The sequence below is a fragment of the Alternaria conjuncta genome (assembly GCF_024043145.1).
Source record: "Alternaria conjuncta strain BMP 0040 chromosome Unknown scaffold_10, whole genome shotgun sequence".
Classification (NCBI taxonomy): Eukaryota; Fungi; Ascomycota; class Dothideomycetes; order Pleosporales; family Pleosporaceae; genus Alternaria; species Alternaria conjuncta.
Window position 1 is genome coordinate 207,625 of NW_026250099.1, and position 23,228 is coordinate 230,852.

Below are 23,228 nucleotides of genomic sequence, written 5' to 3' on the forward strand. Positions count from 1 at the left end.
ACGCTGTACATCGTCAACTGTAAGACTCGGGCTTACCTCGTAGAAGCGGTGAGGCTGTTCACATTGAGCGACGAACACGGCGGGCAGTGTTGTTATCAGTGAATCTCGTCCGCGCACTTGGCACTCCGCGACGTACCGGAGTGAAGCGCTCAAAACGAACTTTTTTGATTAGATGGTCGAGTTTGAATGATCTGCAAGCGGTTGTTTTGACGTGCATGGGCCACTCCAGACTCAGATTGGACTTGGCGGGCAAGCGCGACGAGGTGATGACATCATCAGCTTTGGCTGAAGCGCGCACCGAGGCACACATGTTCAAAACTCATCAGGCTGGTGAGAATGCGATATAGACATTCTGAATCAAGTCTCTGCAGTTTCTGAGACAGCGTGGCGATTAGTGAGGGAAATATGTGACGATATGCTCCACTTCCCCTGGGCAACCTGGCAGCTCCCGAGCTAAACCATGCGCTGGTACCCGCTTGGCGTCTACACAGCCTACCTCACCAACCACCTCGTCATCTCAACCGGCCAGGAAAACAGCGAGCCAGCACTGCCCTCCTCCCCCTCTCGATAACTAACCACTTTCGCCGGGTCCTCGCTGCGAAGACACAACCTCAAAGCATTTGCCAATTCTTTTAGTCTGTCTTCCGCCAATCGCAGGGCGTGCATTCGGCAGCTACCTACCAGACCAGCGAGCTTGGCTTCGACAAGTCATATACTGCTAGCTTTCCCGCGCCGTGCGCATCTGACTCTTCTCCCGAACAGCAATGAGTGAGTAACAATGGCCCTTTTGATTCATTTTCCCGCACGCGGCAGTTAGCCGGCCTTGTCATAGTCGCTTCGCGCAGCCTTGGTATTTGGATCGACCCTACAACACCATCGTTGTTCGGCTTTCCTAACCAAACCTCCATCGCCGCCGACCGACCGACCGGGGCGCAGCACAGCACCATCATCAACTTCCATCGCGCACTCGGCCCACGAATTATATATCGCTAACCTGTGCCCTTGGCAGAAAACATAAAGCAGTCTTTCCACCGTCACGGTCGAGCACAGAGTTATCACCGTCACCAGCAGCAAGCCATGCCCCAGCCCGCCAACGGCCGGCTCCACGATGAGCACACCCCGCTCATCGGGCGCACCCAGAATTATGAAGACGAGTCGCGCGTCAAGACTATGCCCAAGCATGTCTTGCATTTGATCTACGCGACACTCGCCAGCAACTACGTCAACGTCTTCCTCGTCTTCGTGCCGCTCGGCATCATCGCCGGCGCATTGCACTGGAACCCTACTGTCGTCTTCGTCCTCAACTTCATCGCTATTATTCCTCTTGCAGCACTCCTGAGTTTCGCGACTGAGGAGCTATCCGCTAAGCTTGGCCAAACTCTTGGTGGTTTGATGAATGCGACATTCGGAAATGCCGTCGAACTCATTGTAAGCTTCCGCGCGCATCCATTGCGCTGCAACATTGACTAACCGCAACAGGTCTCTATTGTTGCGCTCAAGCAGGGCGAAATCCGAATTGTCCAAGCCAGCATGCTGGGCAGTATTCTGTCCAACATCCTTCTTGTGAGTCAAGCTACTCCATTACTCATACTTCAGCGCTGACTGTGACCAGGTGCTCGGATGCTGCTTCCTCGCCGCGGGCCTGACTCAACACGAGAGCCGATTCAACGAGACTGTCGCATCTACCATGTCCTCGCTCATGGCCGTCGCATCCGCCTCGCTCATCATTCCCGCCACTCTCTACGCTGTCATGCACGGTGACAACAAGAAGGACAACCTCGAGACTGACAAGAACATCCTGGTCCTCTCCCACGGCACCGCCATCATCCTGCTCATCCTCTACATCCTATACCTCTACTTCCAGCTCTACTCCCACCACAGCCTCTTCGCTGATGTCGAGAACCAGGAGGGTGGCGGTGAGGAGGAGGAGGCTCAGATCTTGTCTCCCGTCGCGGCCGGTGTTGCGCTCGTCATCGTTACCGTCCTCGTCGCTATTTGCGCCGAGTTCCTCGTTGATAGTATCGACTCGATTGTTGAATCCGCGCACATCAGCAAAACATTCGTCGGTTTGGTCTTGATACCCATTGTCGGAAATGCCGCCGAGCACGTCACCGCCGTCATTGTCGCATACAAGGGCAAGATGGACCTCGCTATCAACGTCGCTATCGGATCCTCCATGCAGATCGCTCTCTTCGTTACTCCCTTCCTTGTCATCCTCGGCTGGATCATGGGACAGCCCATGACTCTTCATTTCCAGGGCTTCGAGACAATGATCTTCTTCATCTCCGTCTTGATCGTCAACTACCTGATCCAGGATGGAAAGAGCAACTACCTCGAGGGCGCCATGTGCATTGGTATCTACGCCATAATCGCGCTTGCGTTCTACATCTACCCCGACAACGCAGCCGGCGACATCACCGTCGACGTCGTCAAGCGCTTCTTCGCCGCCACCTAGAGCGTGCAAGCGTGCTAGCTGCAATCGATTCGTGTTCGCTGAGCGGCGCGATGAAACCCATTTCCTTTGTACAATCTATGTTCTGCTCTAATATATCTTGGCACAAGACTACAGAACGGAAGGGCCTCTTTGTTTTCCTATTTGCTACTGCATTTCCTTGGTTCCTTAGTCTCCTTGTACGAGTATCTGTGGGGCGGTGCAGCTGTTCTTGGCGTTTTATCTACTTGTGGCAGTGCATCGGAACGATCGGCTGCCGAAAAGTGGAGTGTGGCTTGACGATCGAATGTGGTCTGAGCTTGGCAGGGACCTCATGTCGGTGGATGGAAGGATGGGGAGGATTTGTATATGTAGGATCAAATGAACTGTAAAGAAGTATTCGATTGCTCTTGTCGTCGTGAATGCTTAGGACAAGCTACTCAAACAACACCCACCTTCCAGCCTCACCATCACCACGACCTCACCGTCCCGCCTTAGCAAACTCCCCCCAAGCCGCCGCCCAAACCAAATACCACGTCCTACTCGCCCCACCATCAATCCACCTCTCATCCCAAAACCCATCGATCCCGTCCCTGAAAAACGAGTAACTCGCTCTCGGATCAATCAACGCAAGATTCGCATACAGAATCCCGCGCCACCCTCCTTCTACATTCGCCCGCCCTTCAGTGAAAAACGTATCCCATTCCTCTCTTACAAACCCCCGGGGCCGGATCAGCGACGTACACGGAGAAATGGGCACGATGTGGATGCCGTGGATGAGGGAGGTTTCGAGACCGAAGTACGCTGTTTGGATATGTTAGCCAACAGTGGGTTAGACGGGGAGGCGGAAGGGGTTCTTGGTGTGTATGTGTGTATGTGTGTGTGGGTGTGGTGATGGGCCTTACAGCAACAGCAAAAGGTACTATGACGGGCATACGTACTCGCGTGATCGATTTTATTCTCAAACAGGATGCCTGCGACTTTGTTCTGCGTGTAGCGGTTTGGGTGGTTTGTGTTGTTGGAGCGGATGTACATGTAGGAATTGAAGCAGCGGGCTTGGATGGCGAGTTGGAGGTTTCCTGTTACCCCATTGTCAGTCCGCTCATCCCAATACGCAGTCAATTTGGCAGATGGTAGGATATAGCTTACCCCTCTTCTCCATATTCGCATCCCCACTAACCCTCCCCCACATCTTAACCGCATAGCAAGAAAACGCATCTTCCCCCGTACTCTCCATATCCTTCCCATCCGCACTCTCAAACAAGCCCTTCGCCCAACTATGTCCATGCCACCAGTCAAACGCGCGTTGAAAAGGGTAGTCCCGGCCGTTATAATCACTCTCCGCATAGTCCTTCACCAGCATATTCGTCCACGCCCTGTTATCCCCCTGGTTCAACCACTCGGGATCCAAATACCCGATTACAGCGGCCGTGTAGACAAAATATGCGTAGTGGAAGTGATGGTCGTTGTAATACGTATTCCCGAAATCGGCATTCGGATCCGTGAAGCCAGCGGCGGAGACGACGCCTTTCCAGCTGTCGTCGTAGTAAAGCGGATTACGCTGTTGGTTTTCCACATAGCGTGCGAATTCTTGCTTCAACTTGTCCAATCCGGCGTTTGCGATGGCTTCGTGGTTCAACACATCTTTGATGACCCAGACGATGGTTGCGAATTTCGAGAGAGCTTTGCCGGCGAAGTACATGGAGTCTTGTGGTATGCGTTCGGTCATTGCGCGGCGGAGGTCGCGTTCTGCGACGGCGGCGATGAAGGCGAGGACTTCGGGCGAATAGCGCACTTTGGCGTTTGCGCTCATGGTGGGGTTCCAGGGGCCGAAGTGCATGGTTAGGGGGATGGCGGGTTCGATGAAGGTGAGCTTTTCGGCCCAGATGGCTGTTGCTATGCCTTTGGTTGTGGTGCGGAGGCGTAGGTTGGTTATTTGGTTTCGCATCTCGGGGTCGAGGGATTGGATGTGGTGCGGTAGGGCGAACATGAGTAAGGGTGAGTGGCCGATCTTCGTGTACCGGAATGTGTAGATGCCTTTGCCGTCTGGTACTACGGCGGTGAGTCTGGCTTCGCATACGAAGGCTCCGCAGGCTCGGTCGTACATGGCTTCTCCTTCTGCGCCGAGTGGGTTCTTTGCTACTTGGATCGTGCCTTTGAAGGCTGGCGGGCCGACGAGCGTGTTGGCATTGATTCTGGCGAACTTCGTGGCGTCGTAGTCGAGGCTCGCTACTGGGTTGATGTACATGGCCCAACACGCTCCGTCCTTGTCTTTCAGACGATACTTGACTGTGCGGCCCATGATGATCGGTCCAACCACATCTACGAAGCCGCGACCGCCAGTCTGTATCATGGGCGTTGCGTCTCGATAGCCGGCTGTGACGAAGCTCATACCTTGAACAACAGGGAAGATAATTTTAGGTTCTTTAGGTGTGGAATGCGCGTTGAGATTGATATTGACGGAGAAGGGGAGATGCGTGTCCGTGGTAAGGGTAGTGCGAGCATCGAGTTCGACGGCGCTGAGGATGAGATGCTGTTTGTGTAGCGGGTTGATATAGCCCTTCGCAGGGTGTCCCGGTTCGAAGACCAAATCCTTCTCCTCAATATGGCTCACGCACATGCCCCATGTTTGCACCGTTCCCACATCCGATGCCGACTTGCCCCACCATATCGAGTAGGGATGTGTCCAAATAGGCTGGTTCTGCTGACCCAGAAATGCATTGGCATAGAACTTGTTCGTGTGCAGAGTCGTCTTGTCGTCATCCTCCACCCCCGTTCTAGGGACTGGGTGATGCCGACCAATCGGTATCTGCGGAAGAATGCTGTCTTGCTGTATAGGCGTGAAGATGTTATCGGGAGGTATCTCGTCGGGAACGGCCGAGCCGTTGTAGCCTAGCGAGGTCTTGATGCCTTTACGTGTCTCGCGCAATGTTCCGAACCAACTATCTTTCTTGCTAGATTTCGAAGACTTCGAAACTGGTCGGGGGTCGCCGACTCGGGATTGCGATGGACCCATCGACGCTATCTTTCGGGTTTGAAAAGGGAGCTGCCTGAGCCGAATGCTCGATGTAAACTGCGTGTCAGTCTTCTCCGTGTATGCTCGTAGGCGCGATGGTGATCGTGTATCAATACAATTGATAGACAAGTAGGTGGGTAGCGGTTTTATCGGTTTAGGTTGTAGGATGCGGTCTGCAGGCTGCGAATGACCCATTGTCTGGTGTTACTGTCGCGATGGGCGCAGTGAGGGTTGGGAAGTGACGCCTGGCCAGTTTGCTCATTACCACGAGGTTTGCGCATTTGCGCGGTCAAACGGTCGCACCACGGCGGCATTGCTAAGGAATGTACGATGTATCACTGAGTAGAAAGAAGAAAGACAAGGGAAATTGACATGCAGTGGTGGATCGTAACATGTGACTCTGTAAGGAAAGGTGGAAGGAGGGGGAAGTCACGGTGTGAGTGGAAGGAGGAGCTTTTCCACGTGGCTTGCAGAGGTGACTGCCAGCACAAGACAGACAAGTAAGATTGAAAAATTGATCCGCTTCCATTGCAAGACAAGCGAACCTTAGCCCGATACCGTCCGCCTACACCAGCGGTTTCCGCAGTGGTGCAATAACACCCTGTTTAACAATAACCCTCGGTCTCGTAGCGTCTTGATGCGTCTTCTTAGTAACCCACTCCTTGCCCTTCGGCACACGCAAACTCCTCTCATACTGTTCCCTGTTCTCGAACGGGAACGGTAGCTGGCTAGCCATATACTTTACGTTAGGCTTCTGTCTCTTCTCATTGATGATGACCTTGTCCATCTTCCTGTCCTTCCGCCTATCGGCATCGATACCAGGCTTCTTGGTGACTGTTTTGGCGCCGAGGTTACGCTTCTTCTCGGCCTTGGACATGCCGTCGCCGGTCCAGGAGCCCCAGCCAGGGAGGATAGAAACTTCTTCGGTTGCTTCTTCGTCTGCAATGGTGGCTTTCTTTTCGGCGTCGAAGTCGGCTTCGACATCATCGCCGGCGAAGCCCTTGGCTGTGAGAGCTTGGTTGCGCATGACGACGTCAAGATCAATACCCTCATCTTCGATGCCTTGCTCGTCCATGTCCTCATCTTCTTGACCACCAATGACAGTCGCCCAACCATCGTCATCGGCCGTGGTAACACGTTGCTTCAAGAAGTCGTCGACCTTGGTTTCTTGAGGTTTGGCCGCTTGCTTTGACTTCTTTTGAGGCTTGGCTTTGGGCGTAGGCTTAGGAGCGACGGCCTTGGCTTGCGTAGCGGTGGTCGTGCTACTTGTGGCTGGGAAGAGGTCAGGCTCTGTTGTGGCTTTCTTCTCCTTCTTCGCCTTCGTCAAGAAAGGGTTGGACTCTCCGCTACCGTTCTCTACGGGGGCGGCAGCTTTGCGCTCTTTGCGAGCACCATTCGAGAGACCGCTCAAGCCGTTCTTTTTTGTGGGCTTTTTAGATGATGTTGTGTCCGCGGCAGACTCTTTGCCTTCCGCATCCGGATTATTTTCGTTCTCTGCGTCAGAACCTTCGTGCTCTTCGAACTCGCTGCGGTTGATCTGTATAGCTGGAGCTGCGACGTCGGCGTTGGGACCGTATTTTCTCCGTCCTGCCTTGGTAGCATTCTCATCGATCTCAGCATTATCGCTGTCTTCTCCCGCAAGCTCGCGTCGTAGGGCTTCAACAGCTTCGTCGTTCTGTGCGCGCTTCGCAGCCTCGGACTTCTGCATAAAGGCCATCTGACCCAGCTTAGACTCCTTTGTCGAGAAGGGGTTCGACTTGAGCTTGCCGAGAGAATGTTGTAATGCGTCGTTGTCCGATTGATCGTCGTCATCGTCGCTCTCTTCCTCCTCGCTTGGCACATCAGATGCTTCCTCATCGTCGTCGCGGACGGTCTTGCCCTCAACTCGACGACGAAGCTCCTCGTTGCGTCTGGCCATCTCAGTCACACCTTCGAGGGCGTCCTGGTCCCAGTTCGCCCTTCCAGTAGCTTTAATGCCCTTAGCCCACTTGCTCTCGCGATGCTTAGCCCCCATGCGTTCCTCTGCTCTCCGACGATCGTTGTATTCGCGCTCTTCTTCAGACAGATCAACGCCGTCAGCCTTAAGCTGCTCACGCTCCTTCTCCAGTAACTTCTCGCGCTCCCTGCGGTGTACTCGCCGATAAGACTTGCTCTTGATTTTCTTGATGCGCTTGGCGCGAACCTCTTCACGGAACAATAGCTCTCGTTGCATTCGCAATTCAGCGCGTCGCCTGAGGACCTCCTCGACTGGTAGTTTGTTTGTCTGGAGCTCCTCCCACTTCTGTATCTTTTCCTCGTCTTCCTTGCCGTTCGACAGCCCGCTTTGCTGGAGGATGGACTGAATCGTACTTTCGAGATCGTTTGTAGGTGCGGCGGTCGTTGTGGGAAGAAGTGTCTTCTCTCCCATGTCGCCTCCGGTAGGGTTCTGAAGAGGGAACATCAAATGTTCGGCGCGGCGGTTTTGCTTGATAGTGTCGGTCCACCTCTCAAGAGTCTCGTTCGCTTTGGCGTTGGCCGCGGCGCGGTCGAGCTTGTCTTGCTGTCGTTTCGGTAAAGGCGCGTCTAGTTTCCTAGCGATGTCGTTTCGTTTCGAGGATTTGTCGTCTTGCAGCAGCTTGAGCGCCTTCTTTTTCTCCGCGTCGGCGACCTTGGGCTTGAAACTGAGGAGGTCGACCTTGCGAGAGACACCAAATTCGTCCGGTGCAGCCGACTCATGGGCATCCACTCTCCTGCCCTTGGGCTTGTCGTCTTCCCGCGAAGCCAACGAAGAGATCAAGTTCTGCAATTGCGCCTGGCGATCATCCTCATCTTCTTCGTCGGACGAGAGATCCGATGCGCCATCCGCTGCGGGGTCTTCGCCTTCACTTGGTTCCGAGTCGCTGTCGTCGAATGCGGAGGCCTTCTTCTTCTTCTCTTTTTCCATTCGCTCCTCAGCCTCATCCTCCTCGTATTGATCTAAGGCAGTAGCCAGATCGATAGCATCCTCGCCAAGATCGTCCTCGTCGTCCTCCTCTCCATCTGCACTGTCGCCCTCGTCGAGATCGATGTCGCCATCCTCGTCCATCATGTCTTGCTCTCGTTTCGACTTCTTTGCCTTTCCCTTGTGGTTCTTGGAACTGCCTCTGAACGTGTAGCCTTCGAAGCGTTCTTCGTCGCTCTCGCCGAACGCCTCGTCCGAGTCAATGCTCTCGTCATCGTCGTCGTCTTCAACGTGGCCCATCTGCCAGGTGTTGCCCTCGGAGTCGCTTCCTTCGTCGTAGCTCTCGTCACCAGACTTCTTCTTGCGCCGCTTGGGCCCGTCTTCCTCGTCTTCATCCTCGTCGTCCTCTTCGTCGTCGTCGCGCGCACGCTTGCGGTTGAAGGCGGGGTCGAATTCGCCTAAGCGGTTCTTGCGCACTTTCGCATCGTCGGGATTCTCGTACTGGGCGATGGAGAAGGCGTCGAGGGCGCGCTTCTGCGCTTTCTTGGGGTTTCGCGACTTCGCATTGCCTTTGCTTGAAGCGCCGCCGCTTTGAATCGAGCTGCGTGCTACTCGGGGCGGCATTTTGGCGTTGTGGTTGAGAGGCAATGCGGCGGAGCGACACACAGAACTTCTGGGTTTGCACTTTTTTGACGCACGGGCCACGCCCACCTCCGCTCCAAACTCCGCAAACGCCTCGAAGATTGACGGCGACCATCATCGACGTCGTCGCATCGCTCGCTCCAACGGCAGGGTCCAGCTAAACCGCCGCCATGCAACCCACGGCTTCTCTCCAGAAGATGCTGCGGCGCCTGCCGCTTTCACCCAAACAGGCTGGCAAGGAATACTACAAGGGAAACCGCGTGGGATCCATGGGCACCATCAACCGATACGGAAACTTCACACCCGACTGGAGCAAGATACGGACATATGTGTACCCAATCCACGGCACACATAACATCGAGGTGCGTACAATGATTTGTTCGGCTTGCGACAGCTAGGAAGATATTGTAGAGATCTAATGCTAACATCTGCATAGTTGACACCCTTCGTAGACTCCAGTCTAGAAAAGGTGCGAGGACTCGACGTCGGCAAAGCAGAGAACTACGAAAAGCGATTCACCGGTGAAGACTACCTGAGGGCGTGGAAGCTGGCCGGTGGACATGATCTGGTGGAGACAGGGAGTGAAGCGGTAGCCACAGGCAGGAATATACCCACACCGTTCGAGGAGAGACCTGCAACGAAGTCATGAAGACGGCCGAGGAGGACTCAGGGCGACTACAATATCTCGGGACCAATATCGAGAGGGAAATGATATGAAGAAGCGGTGGAACACACCACGATGCTATGGGGAAAAACCTAGCGCATGCGCACCATTGCGACAAACACAAATATAGCGGGGCGCTTCGCATAACCTTGCCACAGCGCCGTGTATGAAGACTTCGAGGAAGCATAGCGTACGTAAAAGCCAGACGGCTATGATGTTGTATATATTGTACATTACTTGGGTATCATATGCTCCCATCTGACCATAACACTTACACATCATATCACCACACCCCTCATCACCCCCTCCTCAACCTTCTCTCCTAACACCAAAGAAGTAATTCCCCCACTGCTGACTCCCCGCCACCTCCTTCCACCCCAACCCAGGCACATACACAACACCCATACACTTGACATTCCCCCAACCCGGTTGTTTCGCAAACCAACTCCTCAACTCCTCTTCGTTGACGTATTTACTCCACTCATGCGTCCCCTTGGGCACAATGCCCAAAACATCCTCTGCAACCACATTCGTAACTACCCAGCTCGTCCACGTCCGCGCGATGGTGCTCATTATCAACCAGCCACCAGGCTTCACATGCGGGAGGACGTGTTCGAGGAACGGGCCTGGCGCGTTTACGTGCTCGATTACTTCGAATAGCGTAACAATGTCGAAAGCTTCTGTGTCTGATTTCGGACGCGGCAGGTCTTCGATAGACGTATTCAAGTATGTAAGTTTACCGGGCGAGGTAAGTGTGGGGTCGCGCCTCTTGTGCGCTTCGGCGATGGAGAGGACTTGTGGTGTGGGATCGATTGCTGTGACGGAAGTAGTGGTGGGTAGGCGCGCGGCTGATTCAGCGAAGATGCCGCCGCCGCAGCCAATGTCTAGATATCGCAGTTTCTCAGACGGGTTTGGTGGGGACGTCGAAGAGCGGCATGAAGTTATGAAGTCGTGGCGGAGCGGGTTCATGAGGTGGAGGAGGCGGGAGGGGCCGTGGGGGTCCCACCATGACGATGCGAGCGCGTTGAAGTGCGATACTTCTGTTGGGTCGACGGTGGAGGTGGTGTTGGGTGTTGGGTTATGGTGTTTGGGGGCGGTGGTGGATATGCATCGCGAGCTTGGTGGTGGTATTCGGAATGGGGATTGCTTGGTTGCTGGTCGATATGATGAGGTTTGTGGTAATCCTCTCTGTATTGAGCGCAATGCTCTGGCTGTGGATTGTGGCTTCATAACGACAATTGAAGCTTGTTCGTGCCTGTGAGACGCGGTGCACGTTGATGTCACCAAAACTTTGGATCTGCGGCCTCGGCCATCATCATTTCTTAGTCATCCCTTATCGATAAAGTGACCCGACAACCCATCATGTCCATGCTTCATTCAATCTTCAATATTGTCCAACGAGGGCTTGCTATTCTTTCCTCAAGTCTATAAGCTTGACGATAGGTCCAAGCCTACCACCTTTTAACTTAATATTGGGCAGGGCACATCCTCTGCTCACACAGCCAGGCGCACTTCATCTCCTAATCATCAATCGTCACCGTCGTCGGAGATGAATATGACGTACATGATGCAATAATTGCTAATGGCCAAAAAAAAAAATCCAGAATGACGACAGTTTGTTAAACAACGTCAGCATGTAGAGCTAAAGGTCATTCGCTGATGTGTCGCGCTTACCTGACAGATATCGCCTGGATGAGGTCTTGTCAAGTCTAACCTATTTAGGACGAAAGGCGCATCTGTATACAGCGGGTGTACTTAAAGTCGCGCCCTCACAACTTCAAACTTCAACCCCAACCCGCTCTTCTCACTTCTAACTTTCCTCAAGAATACTACTCTGTTCAAAGCATCCAAAATGTCTCACGGAATATGGACACCAGAAAACTTTGGCTGGATCGCCGTCCCAAGGAACCGTTCCAACGTCCCATCTGCTGAAGATGTTAAAGAGATGAACAATAATTTCTACTCAGACCCCATGGACGCCTGGCCCGTAACCGACGTGACAGGCAAGGCGCAAAAGTATGCACAGCAACATCTTTCGAAGGAGACCTACAATCACAGCATGAGAGTGTTCTGCTACGGTACGTACCCTTCGACACCTGTACTCCCCATAGCCACGATGATGCCACCAACTATAAACTTATCATGTCTACTAACACTGTACAACAGGTACCTACATAATCCAACATTACTTCCCCGAATACCATTCTAAGGCCTTCTTCGAAACCTGGGCACTGACCTGCCTATTCCACGACATCGGCACAACCGACGAAAACATGTCGAACACGCACATGTCCTTCGAGTTCCAAGGCGGCCTCCTCGCTTTGACCAAGTTGCAGGAGTTCGGCGCGCACAAAATCCAAGCAGAGAGCGTTGCCGAGGCCATCATCCGCCACCAGGATCCCGGTGAGACGGGCACGGTTAGTGCGATGGTGCAGATGATTCAGATTGCTACTGAGTTTGGTATGTCAAACTCCTGTTGTTGTTGTTTGTATATTCAACTGACTGACCTCACTCAGATAATATGGGACTACAACCGCATCTTATAGGCCGGGAGGTTATCGAATCGGTGACGGCGCAACTACCTCGAATGGGCTGGTCGGGATGTTTCTCGAGCACCATTCTGAAGGAGATTAGATTGAAGCCTTGGTGCCATACTACGGCGTTGGAGAACTTTGCCGAGTCTGTGGCGGGGAATGAGCTTATGAGACCTTTTGAATGAGCGGGGCATGAATGAGGGCAAGGCATCAAGATGATGGGAAACGACGATATGTATAAGAAGATATAAGATTGCAGAGCTGCAGTAGTATATAAAATGCGAACAAGCCTTTCCAAGCTCATTACTTGCGAGTACGAGACTGTGAGACCCGCCAACTCCCAACCCACCACCCCCTGCATCGTGACGTGAAAAGTGCTGAGAGCCACTAGATTTCAACCCTCACCTCGGATCATTAGTATCAGTCACCGAATAAGTGACGCACCGATACGTGTATCTCCCAGCATTAAACTTATTCTTGATAGTATTACACTCTTTGACCAACTTGCGAACCGCATACCGACAATCATCTTCATTCAATTTCCAGTTGAAGCCTCTGCCACAAAGATTAGCATCGCTGAAACACACATCGCACATCAAGATAAAGATAAAGACTTACTCGCACCACTCCATATCCCCATATGGTTCCTTCTCCCCTGTCTCCACCGTCGCCACATTCATACGCATATGCATGGGCGTATGATCGTTCGGGTAGAAAGGCGTCTCGCCTTCTGGCGGATACATGAAGCCATCGGCATTGTTTCCGAATCCGTCGATCGTGGTGCCATCTTTACACCATGCGCTGATCGCCTTTTCGATGTCATCTGGGGCGATTTTACGGTTGGTAAAGGTTGTTTTCGGATCCCAACATTGGGTTGTGTGGGGTTTAGTGCTGTCCTTGGCGGTCAGAAATTCTGGTGCGGGAAAAGCTGGGTGTTCGTTCCAGGGAGGGTTGTCGAGCTGCGTGACGCCGCTGAGGTCGAGGCTGTAGTCGATGGTGCCGACGGTAGCCGTGAAGCCGTGGGTGTTGTCGGAGTTGGGGTCGCAGGTGCTCAGGCCGTTGGTGAGTGCGGCAATGCATTCGTCTTTCACAAACGAAGCTTGTTGGTTGTTGCCGTTTGGCTTAGCGCGCAGCCAGAATGAGCGTCGGTCGGGTACGTCGAGTTGGGTGATGCCCCAGCGCCAGTATACGTTGTCGGATTTGGCGTTGGAACTGAATTGGTGGCCGTCGTTGTCGCTGCACCAGGTTCGGATGGCTGACTCGACGCTTACCCCTCCGGAGGTGGTCTTGTCGTTCTTTGGTGCGTCGAGTGGGTGGTTCAGACACTTGACTGTGGAGTCGATTTGATGATGCGCGGTGAAGGAGTATGTGCCACAACCGATGTCGATACCTCCGCTTCCCGCCAAGAACTTCTTGCCATCGCCTACTGAACACGAATCTCTCTCCGTCAGTCCTTGGAAGGCTTCTTCACATGAGAATTCACAGTCGGTGGCGTTGTCTCCAGTCTTGGGTCTCCACCACAAGGCGAACTTGTAGTCACTAAAATCGTCCGAGGAGTCTCGTCTCCAAAAGCGTCGACGGTTCAGCTGCGACTGTTCTCCCTTCGCGTTGACCATCCAAGTAACGTCTTCGGTTGAGCCATCGGCCTTCTCACAGAAGTCAGCGTAAGTGACGTTGAACTCCGAAACCGGGAACTTGGTGTCCTCGTTGGGCATACAGAAGCTGAATACATCTTTGATGGGGATCTGCGGCTGGTACGGAACTATCCATGGCTCCACTGTCATCGTTCTCACAGCGTATTCAGTTGGTGTGGCAGTCGGCAAATCGGTCATCTTCGGACATTGTGTTGTGCATCTCTTGATCTGACCGATCATGCTGCAAAATGCCGAGCATTCCTGCGTGCTGGATGAGCTCGAGCTACTGACAGTAGAGGTCATCGACGATGTCGGGGTGAATGACGTGATCGAGGGCGTCAGTGAAACTTTCACCATCTCCTTGAGCTCACTACCGGGGATGCGAATGGACGGGGATATGGGGCTCCCAGTAACTGACCGTTGGTAGTTCACCATGAAGACAAACAGTGCTATAAGCGTCGCTTCGTGCGCATACAACATAATCTGGTCGGACATCTCTTTCGCCATATTCATTACAAACTCCATTGCTTCTTGCACATCTGGCTGTATCCAGGTAGGAATCTCGGTTGTCATCGCTCCCAATGAGTCAAGAGCTTCGAAGGCGGCACCTGGCGAGGCATTGAGGAGTACTTGCTTAGTGGAGCAAATCACTCCGGTGAGCTGCTCACTGAAGTCCAGACTACGAGCTCTTCGTGATGATGAGAATTTGTCATCAATAGTACATTGCTGACTTCTGTCGATCAATTCTGTCATCCGCTTTCCAAGAGCCTCCGGGATGTAGATTTCAATGTCGCCAGGGGAACCGTTGTTTGCCGAATTGGTGAACATCGTCTGATGAGGTGCATCGGTGCTGCGCACGTTTAGTTCAATGAAGTGAAGAGGGTAATGACATTCTTACGCTGTGGTTAGAGTTGCATCGGGTTTCCGCGTGATTGTAATGATTGGCGCGTCAGATGCAGTGGCTATAGCAACCGTGGATGCTTGCGCTGCGGAAGCTGCTGGTCCCAGTTGATGAGCAGGGGCGTGGAGAGCTACGGGTACACCTTTCGATGAGTTGGAGGTCACCGGTATGATATAAGCAAAGAAGACTGCAACCGCTGCTCCTACTCCATACAGCAGCTCTTCTACTTGACGTGTTTCCAATTCGGTATTCGGGCTGACGAGAATGTCTTTGATACTCTCAAAGCATACATCATCAAGGTCGACGCAGGCGCTGTCCAGAGCGCTTTCGACTTTCCCGCGCAGTTCATCTGAAAGTATGACATCGACCCCGTCGTTGGGGCTGGGCGAGTCGGTAAAGACAATGCGTGATCCAGTAAGAGTTGGCGTGGCAGTCTAATTTTGTCAGCGGAACGGCTCTCATGTCCGTCAGTCGATATCGCTTCATACCAGAGTCGCTGAGTATTGTTTGGTGTCACCCAAACTGAGCGTGAAGATCTCAGCCATTGAGACTGACGAAAGTGCTCCAAAACTGATCAAAACGATGGGACGAACCATGATACGAGATGAGAGATGAATATGTGATGAGGTCAAATATAAAGCGAAGTACTACTGGTAATCCGTTGGTGTCTGTCTTGTCAGATACTGCCAGCATGGCGGTTCATATACACCCCCAAATACTGAACAGTCATGCATCTCAATCCAAACTTACAACGTGTGCATCAAGGAAGTCGAGGGTCAGTCTGCATTTCGGCCCTCCGTCTATCCGTCTACCCAGTCTATCTGTGCCCCCTCCTGCGTCTGGTGTTGCACCTAATGCCGTATGCTGGCATCAAGAGGCACAGGCGCGAAGTTGGGGGGCCGAGACAATCAAAGTGATTGAGGGTGTTAAGAGGACGATGATGTAACCGATAAGCCGAGTGTGTTGTGATGTCTGACTTCTCCAACATGATTGCCGGTCATGCACGCCAGCTTGCCTCGCCACCTCAAGCATACATTTAGGGGCTGATGTCCTTATGTGATTCGGCGAAGACACAAGACACATGTGACAAGATGACATAGCAGGATATGTATGAGGAAGGTAACAGCTTCTGTGTACCACTGACGGAATAAGAGAGGTCACATTCTCCTGCAAATCACCCCTCGAAGGTAAAGAACGTCCAATCCGTTGAATATCACCTGTCCCTGGAAGCGAGATGAGCACATTGCTTGGAAGAGAACTGTGGCATAGTCGACTGATCTGCCACATGTGCCACTAAGGTTGACCAAGTTCGGCTGCTTTCAGAATTTCGTACAACTCCTCGCGACCGCGTTCCTGCGCGTACTCGATTGGCGTCGTTCGACCTACCTTGTACCGAATGGTAGGATCTGCACCATGTTTCAGCAGATACAACAGTTTCTCTTTGGCGTTATGTCGAACGGCGTGGTCGAGCGGCGTAGCCCACTTCTTTGACACGTAGTTGACATCGGCACCATGATCGATCAACACAGCCATAGTAGCGATGCCGTTCCTTTGGCCCCGAACTCCAATGGCGCTAAACAGTGCCAACGGATCCATAGTGGCCCCATGAGACAACAGAATCTGCAGTGGTGTTGCGTCTTCCCGACGTGCCGCTGAGGCGAGGGCGGTACAAGGCTGCAGACATGACCCTCGTCTTACGGACTTGATGTTTGGGTCTGCGCCGTGATCGAGGAACCAGCGTAGTAGGTTTTCGGAACGCTGAGCTCGGCTACCAAAACGTGAGAAGCAGACTGGGTAGAATGATGATAGTGCTCACTGGACAGCTGGTGTTTCAAACTCTGTGCTGTTGACATCCCAGCCATGATCGATGAGTTCTTGGAACGCGGCAGGCTCATCTCTAGCGAAAGCTGCGTTGAACGATAGAATCGATAACGTAGCGCCATGGTCCAGCAGAGTTTTGAGCATGCGCAGTGATCCATTTCGCATCGCAACGGTTAGGCATCCTTGTAACTCTTTGTAGCTCGGCTCCGGGTGGCTATGAAGCCATGCTAGGAGCCTATCAATGTCGTCCGATCCGATAGCATCCTGTATCTGCGGGGGCGGGAAGTTCATGTCGCTGGTAGAAGAAAGTCGAGGGTGTCAAGGCTACGCGCCATGATATCGAGGAGGGCAAGCATTACATACATGAAACGTGCGGCACAGATATGTGTATGTTTGGGTGGTAACACAATCGAATTGATTCCCGGGGCTGATTGACGTCATGCCAAGATGCCAACCACCTCCGATAGCCCCCGCCTCACGTGGCCCCTAATTGTTTGGGGAACCGTGCGACCTTCGTTGGGATTGGCACCACCAACATCTTCTCTATCTTTCGCGCTTTTGGTGTGCGATAGAGATAGCCCCCGGCACAGTCGATAGTAGACACACACCTGTTTCATGTTTCATGTGCCATGCCTCTATTCTGTAGCTCGCCTCATTGAGGCATGAGTGGCACCTTCCTGGCTACGGCCTTAGTCGGCATTGCTTACCTACCCCAGAATTTCTATTGCTCCAGTTTCGCGGATTCAGTATTTATCAAAGCATGTCCGCCCGTAGATGACCAGAAGGGTAGAGAACTACTCGCGTGAGTTCGTTGCGACGTGTTGTACCATTCCAACCCGTGTAGATCAGCCATCGCCCGCGCTCCCTGAAGACCTTACAAACACCGAAGTGCACGAACCACAGATCTCAAAATGAGGAGAGGCATCCTTTTCGCAGTGCTACTCGCCATCTACTGCTCGACCGCTAATGTTATCTTGCGTAAGTTAGGTCCCTACTTGCTGCCTTAGTAGCATGACATTGGACTAATCAGAAGCTAGGATACGCGACAGATGTTGAGAGTCCGAACCAGAAGAGGACCGAACTGATCGAACACGATGTCAGACAACTTTCTTCGCTCGGTAGCCACCTCCACCGCCGTGCTGGTCGTGCGAAATGTAGCGCGCCTCACCGAGGACCTGGCATCGTCGAAAGGGGCCTAGAAGTCTCTTTTGACAATTCTACCATTCAAAGGCGAATGAATCTTCCCAGTTTCGACAATATTGACGACTACATTGTAGCGGAGACTGGAGAAGCCGAGGCAGTCGTTTGGGGTCAACGAGACGGTAACAGTGACGAGAATGAGTTCGACACCAACACGTCGATATTCGACCAATTCAAGTTCTTTCAGGAGAATCAAATGAGTCAGGGCACCTCGCATCTTATGGGCTGTACTATGCTAGTCATTGTCAGTCGCAGAGGTGTTTGGATGGGTCATTTCTGGGAAAACATCTCCTTTGACACAGACCACGACCACCACTTCTGGGATAAGTACAAGGGAGACCAAGACAAAATCTTCACCGAGACTGTTATCAAGGGTATGCGGAACGGCAAAGGACGTGGGAGAAACAAGCAGCAGGACTCTTTGAGGTTGAATGCCGATAAGTTCAAGGACAACCATGTCAAAGCTTACCTCATCCATCCCGAAACCAACGCCGATGAAAGCGGTGACTATAGAGAATACTGGGATAAGATGAAAGAGGAAGCATGTATCTATCTTCCCAAGCTTAGGGAACCAACCCGCTGGGAAGAGCATTCATACGAACCTACGGACGACAACGATATACTCGACGAAACCCCACGCGGGAGACTGCTGTTCAAATACGACGCAAAGCATCTCCGCATCGGACCGAGTGCTGATCCTGCAGGCACACCCTTTCAAGAGCATCGAGTAATGCTGTGGAGCGAGACGAAAGAGTTGCATGAAGATGGATGGACTGCGGGCACCATCGAGAAGTCCTGATGCACTCTGTCTTACTGTGCAATATCAAGCGACTCCACCGCTTTCGCCGCCAACTAACCCCCAATCCTTGCAAGGCTATTTGTAAACGCCCCATTGTTTTCGTTTTAACGATCTTCGTTTTTTGCGAATATGAATGTTCAACACGGTTTTCTCACGAGAATCTCAGCTTCACCATCTAGCAACGTCGATTGTTTTTCTTTCTACCCAAACTGTACTCTTGCCTCTTTGGGGGTCAAGGACTCTGCCCGTCACTATCGTTACCAACGCTACATACAATTTACTACCTAGTCCCAATGTGCGAATCACTACATCATCATTGACATCCTTACATCTCGTGTTTCAAACTGGCCTAAGCCCCCTGATCCTCCTACTTCTCCTCTTCATCCTCGCTTCCAACATCTCTGCCAACTCCACATACCCACGCTTCCTAGCATCATCCGCAGCCGTCGACCCAAAGCAAACCACCTCAGGATCCGCGCCACATTCGAGCAAAACCTCCACCGCCTCTACATTACGCCACCGAACAGCGCACTTCAGCGGCGTACCCCATCTCTGCGACACAACATCCGGAGGTACACCCTTTGCAAGCAAAAACTTCACCGACTCAGTAACCTGCGAGCGGATAGCATGAAAGATGACCGACGCATCCGGTCTGGCGCCAAACTCAAGCAAAATGTCCATAGCCTTCACCGAGCCACACGAAGCCGCCTTCTGTAACGGTGTAGCAAAGTCTGCGCATGAGCCTACCAACCGAGGATTCGAAACGACATTGAGCTCTGCGCCGTGTTCTAGCACCCAGCGAAGAGTGTTCTCTTCATAGATCGAAGCCCTTGGTTGTATGTTAATCGTGATATTCGCTCATGCAAGAGAAAATATGCATACCCAGCCACGCTTTCTCCGTACCAAAGTCCTTTTCCCCTCACATCCCATCCCCACTTGAACATCAGATCCAGTAAGCTCGTGTCCTGGTTTCCCCTCTCCAACGCAGCATCAAATGAATGACGCGTCAACTTCGCCTCATGTCTGAACAATACTTCTAGGACGTCGAAATCCGCCTGTGGCATCGCCACATCAAGACAATGATCTTTATCTTTCTGCGTGATGGCTCTTGTCCCCTTTCGAGGGCGTCCTTGCTTGGTGAATTTGGCTTCCAGGCCATCGACGTCGTTGTTCTTGATGAGCTCTTCGAGCTCTTGAGTTAAGCCCATGTCAGCAACCTCTCCGGGGTATAGAGGCCCGATGATACACGTAATCATTGGTGCGGTTGTGACGGCGGTGAGGTTGAAGGATCGATGTCTGCGCGACACCAACAAAGGTCTATTTGAAGAGCGGTCGATGTCATGCCAAGATGGCAGCCTACAAGATCCATGGGAGTTATGCATGTGTACGGCGTGGTTGTACCATCTCACTCCCGGTCGTTGGATATAGATCTGGAACAGCCTACCAATGGGAATATGAGGAAAATGTACTTCATTGAATACAAGGCTATAAAGGAAGCTGGAGTTGTGACCGTAGCACCATCCAATGATCGACCCTACGACTTGCACACGAACAGTGTATTCCACAGCCGTTAACCATTTTCGTCGTTTCGCCATTTCAAACGCCGATATGCCCACCCTTCCAAGTATCATGATATCGTTGCAAGGTTGCTAAGTGCATGCTCAACGAGTGACTGGCCGTGCCAACATGAGAAATAAATGGAACCCAAAAGAAGCCAAACATGTACGCCTTAACCGTCATCCCATGCAGGTGTGCGCCATGTTTATCCGAGAAGTTTGTCCTTGGGTAGACGCTTGAGGGCTGCCTCAACGTCCTTGTGATCAACGACCACGCCGCTCTCAGAACAACGTGCTTTAGCGCGGAGCTCTGAGCAGAGATTGTCGATGTCGATTGTGCCATCCTTGAAGTCTGGGCGACTTGAGAGCTTGTCCCTGTGCGGTGTTAGCGTACCAGTTCTGATGTGATTACAGGGTTGTACTGACCATATCTTGTGGCAGTTGAGCAGCGAGTTGACATCCTCGCCGGGGACTACCTCGTCCTCACCATCTTGTATGCGCTCAATTTCTTCAAGAGGATTCGTCTTCTGCACAGCAGGTGTGTCGCCGAAGTGGAAGGGGCTCCCGTAGCCAGTGTTGAGGAAGGCATCGTTGAAGAAGCCACCAGTGAAGTCGCCGTCGCCCACGATCGCATTCTGGGTATCGCGATACTCGCCAAAGAGTGTCGGGTCGAATTGACCGCCGTTTTGGTTCGCGAAGTAATCGATGCCGTTGACGGCGGGCGTGGGTGATTTGGCGGCTAAGACTGCAGGAGAAGGTTTGTCGTCAGATTGGGACATCGCACGAGGCATGGGATTACGAGGGTTGCCGCAGGCCATGTTGAGCTTTTCGCAGAAGAGAACCTCACCTTCGGAGTTTCCATGACACACATAACCGTCCTTGATCGTGTCCAACTGCTGATTGGGCGAGGTATGACTTGGCTCTGGTGATGTCCCGCAGGAGGAGTCTTGGTTGGTAGGCGATGTGGATGAGTTGGACGGTGAGTCTGAATGGCTTGATGAGCCACTGTTAAACTGGAATACACGCGATTGCGAACGAGTGGAGTTCTCCGTATTACTGCGGGAGGGTTCGTTGTTCGTTTTGTTGTTGTTGTCGAATCCGAAGAAGCCGTTGAGACTGCCGGAGCGCTGCGCACCACCCGGGCCCATGGCGCCAGGGGAATCTGTGAGCGAGCCGTTGGCCCTGCTGGTCGGGCTAAGGGCGCGTCCGGTGCTGTTTTGGCGACCAGATGCATTCGACGAAACCGATGTGTTCTTGTTCTTTGCTAAGGGACCGTTGTCTAGTAGCTGGGCGCCAGGAAGTCCGCCGAAACGTGGGAACTCGAAGGAGAAGTTGTTATTGTTGCTATTGTTGTTCAGCATAGAGCTGAAGCCTCCAGCAAGAGCGGGAGTTCGAGACACTCCGGTGCTGTTAAGCGATAGTCGCTTCCGGTATTCGCGAAGTTCCGTTTGCAGCCGTTGCACTTGTGCTCGCAAGAGACCGTTCTCGTGGTTCGTGGCATCGGAAGCCTTCTCAAGTTCCTGTACTTTGGTCTCGAGGTCTTTCAGATGCTTTTCTTTGCGTTCTCGGAACGCTCGTTGGGCCGCGCGATTCTGGGCTTTCCGCTTCTATGCCTGCTGTCAGTTGGGCTAACGTGAGCATGCTCCATGAAACCTACAGTCGTGGGCTCCGAAGTCAATGGCTTGCGACCTGGCTTCTTGGCTTGCTTGTCTTCACCTTCCCTGCGCTTGCCGCCGCCCTCGTCATCGTCATCGTCACCGTCGTCCGGACTCTTCCGCTTTTCGCTCGAATCGCCGGGAGTATCCCCAGGTAGTGAGCCAATCATATCGCCGTCTGCGTTGTCGAAATCGAAGCCATTGTCGCCATCCAGGTAGTCGACAAAGGGACTCTCTTCCATACTTCCGCCGCTGAAGCCGTTCGCGGGTGTTTGTTGTTGAGGCGACGTGAAGTATGCGGGATCGAGGCTGTCAAGAGGATACTGGAATTGGGAATTGTTCATAGACTGCTTGTTGTTGGAGCCGCTGTCTAGGCCGGCGGAGAAGATGTCGTTAGGGTTCTGGTTGTTCGAGGCCAGAGCCGCGAGGAGGAGATCCTGCTGCGTCGCATCCAGGTAGAAGGGCGCGCCATTCTGGAAATCGTTGGTAGTTCCAGCCATTGCAACTACAATCGCGATGTAGAGGGTGGTTGGTGTTGTGTATAGCTCCGAGGAGAGCTTGCGGGTTGCTTACCGCAGCTGCGCAGCGTAGCGGAAGTTCGGAGGGGCTGGCTATCGGTCAACCACGTGCGATAACCGTTTTCGCCACCCGGACACCGCAAAATGTGGAGGAGCGGGCGCGTTGGGCTTCTGAGAGGTGGTATGAATGACGCAAGATGGTTGGGGTTGATTTGGGTAGCTCGTTCAGCGGGCGGAGGCGGGCCAGTAAGCCGACGAAGGTTTCGCGGGTATGGGAGGGCTTGTGCAGAGGGCAGAGCGCTCTGTGAGTGTAGCGCACTTGACGACGGCCGCAGAGGGGTATGCGAACTCTTTTGTCAAGAAATGGGCAGTTTGAGCGAAAGGTGGTCAGATGGTGAAGGAGCAATGGTGCAAGAAGTCAATTCGCAGCCTCACAGCCTGGAAGCCAGATCCAATGCGGCACCTGGGTACCCTAGCTGGTTGGTTCGGGCGACTTTTCGGAGCAACGCCGTTAAGCCTGTCAGAAAGCGGCCGACAGCAGGTGAACGGATGATCAGCGTCAGTGATAGGTTGGGGCCGAGAGTGTGACTGTTCTCGCAGAAGCACGGCGTCAGAGAAGGGCGCAGCAGACGGCAGGCTCAGCATGCGCTTCCTGGTCTGATTGATAAGCACAAAGCTTGGTGGGGTAGGGGAGAACGCCATCGAAGACCACCACACCGGACGCTGATCACCGCGTCCGGTGCCTGGTCCTGCAGCAGATGCGAGTCTCGCCAGATTCTCGAGTGCTGTCTGCTGGAAGGAGACTGGCTGGTTATAACAGAATTGGGGTTCTCGCTGCCACTACACTCATTGGCGTCATGCGTCATGCTGAATAAGAGCTGCCAGTGCGTCTCTCGCAGTCTACTTCCGAAGACGGCGCTTTTCTGGAGAGAAGAAT

The 23,228-nt window shown here is 53.0% G+C and overlaps 9 protein-coding genes across 9 annotated transcripts; 4 read left to right on the forward strand and 5 right to left on the reverse strand.

Annotated features, from left to right (window-relative positions):
* Positions 1-1,077: 1,077 nt before the first annotated feature.
* Positions 1,078-2,455, forward strand: J4E85_007134 (uncharacterized protein; the record flags this gene model as incomplete). Its single annotated transcript, XM_051471368.1, has 3 exons — positions 1,078-1,428; positions 1,480-1,563; positions 1,613-2,455. The coding sequence occupies 3 exons, from the start codon at positions 1,078-1,080 to the stop codon at positions 2,453-2,455; spliced, it is 1,278 nt and encodes a 425-aa protein (XP_051324442.1).
* Positions 2,456-6,012: 3,557 nt separating this feature from the next.
* J4E85_007135 (uncharacterized protein) lies at positions 6,013-8,991 on the reverse strand (the record flags this gene model as incomplete). The annotated part of the gene is made up of 1 exon (XM_051471369.1): positions 6,013-8,991. The coding sequence occupies one exon, from the start codon at positions 8,989-8,991 to the stop codon at positions 6,013-6,015; it is 2,979 nt and encodes a 992-aa protein (XP_051324443.1).
* Positions 8,992-9,179: 188 nt separating this feature from the next.
* Positions 9,180-9,658, forward strand: J4E85_007136 (uncharacterized protein; the record flags this gene model as incomplete). The annotated part of the gene is made up of 2 exons (XM_051471370.1): positions 9,180-9,371; positions 9,446-9,658. 2 exons carry the CDS (start codon positions 9,180-9,182, stop codon positions 9,656-9,658), a joined length of 405 nt encoding a protein of 134 aa, XP_051324444.1.
* Positions 9,659-9,982: 324 nt separating this feature from the next.
* On the reverse strand, positions 9,983-10,642 carry J4E85_007137 (uncharacterized protein; the record flags this gene model as incomplete). Its single annotated transcript, XM_051471371.1, has 1 exon — positions 9,983-10,642. One exon carries the CDS (start codon positions 10,640-10,642, stop codon positions 9,983-9,985), a length of 660 nt encoding a protein of 219 aa, XP_051324445.1.
* An 883-nt stretch (positions 10,643-11,525) lies between these two features.
* J4E85_007138 (uncharacterized protein) lies at positions 11,526-12,392 on the forward strand (the record flags this gene model as incomplete). The annotated part of the gene is made up of 3 exons (XM_051471372.1): positions 11,526-11,751; positions 11,840-12,133; positions 12,190-12,392. 3 exons carry the CDS (start codon positions 11,526-11,528, stop codon positions 12,390-12,392), a joined length of 723 nt encoding a protein of 240 aa, XP_051324446.1.
* A 429-nt stretch (positions 12,393-12,821) lies between these two features.
* Positions 12,822-15,287, reverse strand: J4E85_007139 (uncharacterized protein; the record flags this gene model as incomplete). Its single annotated transcript, XM_051471373.1, has 3 exons — positions 12,822-14,691; positions 14,740-15,176; positions 15,231-15,287. The coding sequence occupies 3 exons, from the start codon at positions 15,285-15,287 to the stop codon at positions 12,822-12,824; spliced, it is 2,364 nt and encodes a 787-aa protein (XP_051324447.1).
* A 748-nt stretch (positions 15,288-16,035) lies between these two features.
* On the reverse strand, positions 16,036-16,854 carry J4E85_007140 (uncharacterized protein; the record flags this gene model as incomplete). Its single annotated transcript, XM_051471374.1, has 2 exons — positions 16,036-16,510; positions 16,559-16,854. 2 exons carry the CDS (start codon positions 16,852-16,854, stop codon positions 16,036-16,038), a joined length of 771 nt encoding a protein of 256 aa, XP_051324448.1.
* Positions 16,855-17,474: 620 nt separating this feature from the next.
* Positions 17,475-18,562, forward strand: J4E85_007141 (uncharacterized protein; the record flags this gene model as incomplete). Its single annotated transcript, XM_051471375.1, has 2 exons — positions 17,475-17,541; positions 17,601-18,562. The coding sequence occupies 2 exons, from the start codon at positions 17,475-17,477 to the stop codon at positions 18,560-18,562; spliced, it is 1,029 nt and encodes a 342-aa protein (XP_051324449.1).
* A 1,762-nt stretch (positions 18,563-20,324) lies between these two features.
* On the reverse strand, positions 20,325-22,273 carry J4E85_007142 (uncharacterized protein; the record flags this gene model as incomplete). The annotated part of the gene is made up of 3 exons (XM_051471376.1): positions 20,325-20,493; positions 20,545-21,725; positions 21,776-22,273. 3 exons carry the CDS (start codon positions 22,271-22,273, stop codon positions 20,325-20,327), a joined length of 1,848 nt encoding a protein of 615 aa, XP_051324450.1.
* Between the last annotated feature and the right edge of the window lie 955 nt (positions 22,274-23,228).